Source organism: Solanum dulcamara, chromosome 8 (genome assembly GCF_947179165.1).
Source record: "Solanum dulcamara chromosome 8, daSolDulc1.2, whole genome shotgun sequence".
Classification (NCBI taxonomy): Eukaryota; Viridiplantae; Streptophyta; class Magnoliopsida; order Solanales; family Solanaceae; genus Solanum; species Solanum dulcamara.
The window spans coordinates 42242766-42246818 of NC_077244.1; the positions used below are offsets into that span (position 1 = coordinate 42242766).

General features: G+C 40.4%; 1 protein-coding gene across 1 annotated transcript; it reads left to right on the top strand.

Moving 5' to 3' along the window:
* The first annotated feature begins 2135 nt into the window (after positions 1–2135).
* LOC129899899 (uncharacterized mitochondrial protein AtMg00810-like) lies at positions 2136–2993 on the top strand. Its single transcript, XM_055974898.1, has 2 exons — positions 2136–2183; positions 2268–2993. The coding sequence occupies exons 1-2, from the start codon at positions 2136–2138 to the stop codon at positions 2991–2993; spliced, it is 774 nt and encodes a 257-aa protein (XP_055830873.1).
* The last annotated feature ends 1060 nt before the right edge of the window (positions 2994–4053 follow it).

The window sequence follows — 4053 nt, forward strand, 5'->3', positions numbered from 1 at the left end:
ACACATCTACACCTACAGCTTTCTTCACACAGGATCAGTACCATCGGATCTTACAGATGCTGGCCAAAGGAGGTGAAAATGGAGAAGAACACTCAGCTAAAGCAGCTACAGCAGGTAGTACTCTATCTGCTTTAGTATCTAAATATATAGACAAAAGTTGGATAGTTGACACTGGAACAACAAATCATATGACTTCTAAGACTGAACTTCTAACTAAATTTCACACTGTACCACCATCTGAGAGAAGACAAGTAATGTTACCCACTGGAAATGCAGTGTCAGTCTCACATGTTGGTAGTACTCATATTCTTGGGAATCAATCTATTAGCAATGTTCTATTTGTTCCTGACTTCAAGTGTAATCTCATTTATGTGTCACAACTCACCAAAGAACTCAAATGTATAGCAGCCTTCTTCCCTGACTTCTGTGTTTTCCAGGATCTCTTTAGTGGTCAGGTCAAGGGGATTGGTAAAGAGGATCAAGGGCTCTACATTCTGAAGGAAGGTACTCTAAAGGCAGAAGTCAATGGTTGTTCAAATCAGCTCAAGGTGTAGCTCCTGCTAACTCCACAAGTAGTAGTGTCATTCCAGCTGGAAAAGCTACTCTGTGTCATCTAATACTAGGTCATATACCTGTAGATATAATAAAGAAATCATCCAGTATTGAGGTTCTAGATAATGAATATTCTACTTGTACAGTTTGTCCACTTGCTAAGCAAACTAAGCTTCATTTCTCTGTAAGCTCTCATGTGTCAAATGCTGTATTTGAACTTGTTCATTGTGACATTTAGGGTCCCTACAGGGTATCCACTCATGATGGAAAGAAATACTTTGTGACTATAGTTGATGATTACTCTAGGTTTACTTGGATTTTTCTTATAGCCTCTAAGTCTGACACAATTGTGGTGTTAAGAAATTTTTTCACACAGGCTCAAAACTTATTCTCCACAACAGTGAAGACCCTGAGAACTGATAATGGCTATGAGTTCCTTAGTGCTGCATTTCAGAACATGCTGTCTACACTTGGCATCCTTCATCAGACCTCATATGTCTATACCCCTCAACATAATGGAGTTGCTGAGAAGAAACATAGGACTATCCTGGAGATGGCCAGAGCACTCAGGTTCTAGTCTTCTGTACCCTTAAAATTCTGGGATGAGTGTGTCACTACTGCAGTCTACCTCCTTAATAGAATCCCCTCAAAACTCCTTCAGTACAAAACTCCATTTGAAATGCTTCATCTGTATTCCCCTTCCTTAGCTCACATTAAAGTCTTTGGTTGTCTTTGCTATGCCACAGTCCCTCATATCCTTGACAAATTCTCTCCTAGAGCCATACCAGCTGTCCTAATGGGGTACTCCTCATCAAAAAAGGGGTACCTCCTATATGATCTCCACTCTAAATCCTTTTTTGTGAATAGACATGCAGTGTTCAAAGAAGACATTTTTCCTTTCAAGGATGTCCAAGTTTCCTCTAATCCACTATTTCCAGTTCTCACACTTCTAGACTCTTCACAGCCACACTCAGAGTCCATCCCACCATCTTCACCTCCTGTAGCACCTCCTGAGCTCCACTCTCAGCCTCCCCCACTTCCTTTTCCTCCCAGAAAGTCCTCTAGACCTAGTAAGACACCATCTTGGCTTCAAGACTTTATCACCACCTCTACAGGCAACTCTTGCTCTTATCCTATTGCAACCCATATATCCTATTCCCATATATCTCCCTCTTACAGCTCTTGCCTAGCTGCTTACTCAGCCATCACTGAACCCACATCCTTTAAAACTACCTCACTTGATCCTCAGTGGGTTCAAGCAATGTAGGAGGAAATTGATGCTTTGGAGGCTAATCACACCTGGTCCCTAGTTGATTTCCCCCTGACAAGAGACCTATTGGCTGTAAGTGGGTGTACAAAGTCAAGTATAAATCCACAGGTGAAGCTGAGAGGCTGAAAGCAAGACTGGTGGCCAAGGGGTTCAACCAACAAGAAGGCCTAGACTACACTAAAACCTTTAGTCCAGTTGCCAAGATGGTCACTGTCAGAGCTGTTGTTGCCCTTGTTGCATCTAGGGGTGGTTTATTCACCAAATGGATGTCCACAATGCCTTTCTCAATGGGGACCTACTAGAGGAGGTGTACATGACTGTCTCTGATGGGTTTGCTAGACAGAGGGAGTCTAATACCAAGGTCTGCAAACTCCACAAGTATTTATATGGACTCAAACAAGCCCCCAGATAGTGGAACTTGAAGCTGACTGAGGCCTTACTGAAGCTGGGATTCCATCAAAGCCACTATGACTACTCTCTATTCACCAGGCAAGTTGATAGTGATATACTTGTTGTACTAGGCTATGTGGATGACTTACTAGTTACAGGTAGCAACACTGGTCTAGTAGAGGATACAAAAAGAGGCCTACAAAAGCAATTCAAAATGAAAGACTTAGGTGAGCTGAAGTTCTTCCTAGGCATTGAATGTGCTAGATCCAGTCAAGGAATTCACATGTCTCAGAGAAAATATGCACTGAAACTAATTGCTGAATGTGGGCTAGGAGGAGCTAAACCTATAGGAACACCATTAGAACATAATAAGAAGCTTACATCAGTGAAATATGATGAACACATTTCACATGAAGGCAGAGTTGATGACCAGCTACTGCAGCAGCCTGAAATGTACCAAAGACTTGTGGGAAGAGTCTTGTACCTCACCATGACCAGGCCAGATATAGCCTTCTCAGTTCAGGTGTTGAGCCAATACATGCACAATCCCAAGAAGTCACATATGGAATCAGTATTGAGAGTGGTCAGGTACCTCAAGGAAGCTCTTGGCCTTGGGCTGCTAATGTCATCTAAATATACAAATACACTGACTGCCTATTATGATTCAGATTGGGGTGCTTGTCTGGAAACAAGAAGATTTGTCACTGGATACCTAGTAAAGTTTGGAGGATCACTAATCTCTTGGAAATCTAAGAAACAAGAGACAGTATCCAGAAGCTGAGTTTAGAAGCATGGCTAATTGTGCAGCTGAGATCACCTGGTTGGTAAGCCTGTTTAAAGAGCTGGGAGTACAAATTGAATTACCTGTCAATATGTTCTGTGATAGCAAAGCTGCTATTCATATTGCTGCAAACCCAATCTTTCATGAAAGAACCAAGCATATTGATATAGATTGCCACTTTGTAAGGGAAAGAATATGCCAAGGAATGCTGAAAACTAATTTCGTACACACAAAGGACCAACTAGCTGATATACTTACCAAAACTCTAGGAAAGTCTCAACATCAACAGTTGCTGAACCAGCTTGGGATGATGAATCTCTTCAAATCATGAGCTTGAGGAGGAGTGTTGACATAGCAAGCTTCCATGAATTGAAGAGTTGTTAGAGTTGGTTGAAATATTGTTATAAGTAGTTAGTTGGTTGTTATGAGTAGTTAGGATTCAGTTACAGAGTAGTTGGTATGAATACAAAATACTGTACATGTATAATTTATAAATACGTGTATATATACAGCTGAAATGTATGACATGAAAGTAATTCACTTTGAAGAGATATTTTTCTCTATATATACATTTTCTCTTCCTTCTCTCTACAATCTTTTTCTTCATTCTTCCTTCTCTGTACATTCTCTTCTACTGATCTTGAGTTCTCATCTTCTCTTCTTTATTTTTCTTCAGATCAAACTCCACTGCTGGAGTTATTAGATTGCAACTCGAGAAATTCAGGTGAATCTCGAAGGCTAAATTGTGTTTAGGCTACACCAATTTTATTCTGGTGTAACACTTGCTGTTTATGGGGTGTGAGAGATCTACGCAATCACATATTGTTGGCAATCTGACAATGGAATGAAGCATGCAGATGGATCCTTTGACAAGTCTTTGAGTGACCTTGGAATTTAGTATCAAACTTCTTGCACCTGCGCTTCGCAACATAATGATTTAGTGGAGAGGAAAAATAGACAAATAATAAACGTGGTTCACATCTGTTTTTTCGATATGAATATATGATGTTTCTACTAGAAAAAGAACTTCGATATTCACTATGTATTAATCAATTGTACA

Coding starts and splice junctions, on each gene's coding strand:
- LOC129899899 (XM_055974898.1), top strand. CDS start 2,136: ATGACTGTCTCTGATGGGTTTGCTAGACAGAGGGAGTCTAATACCAAG. Junction 2,184..2,267: donor AGAGGGAGTCTAATACCAAG/GTCTGCAAACTC, acceptor GCCTTACTGAAG/CTGGGATTCCATCAAAGCCA.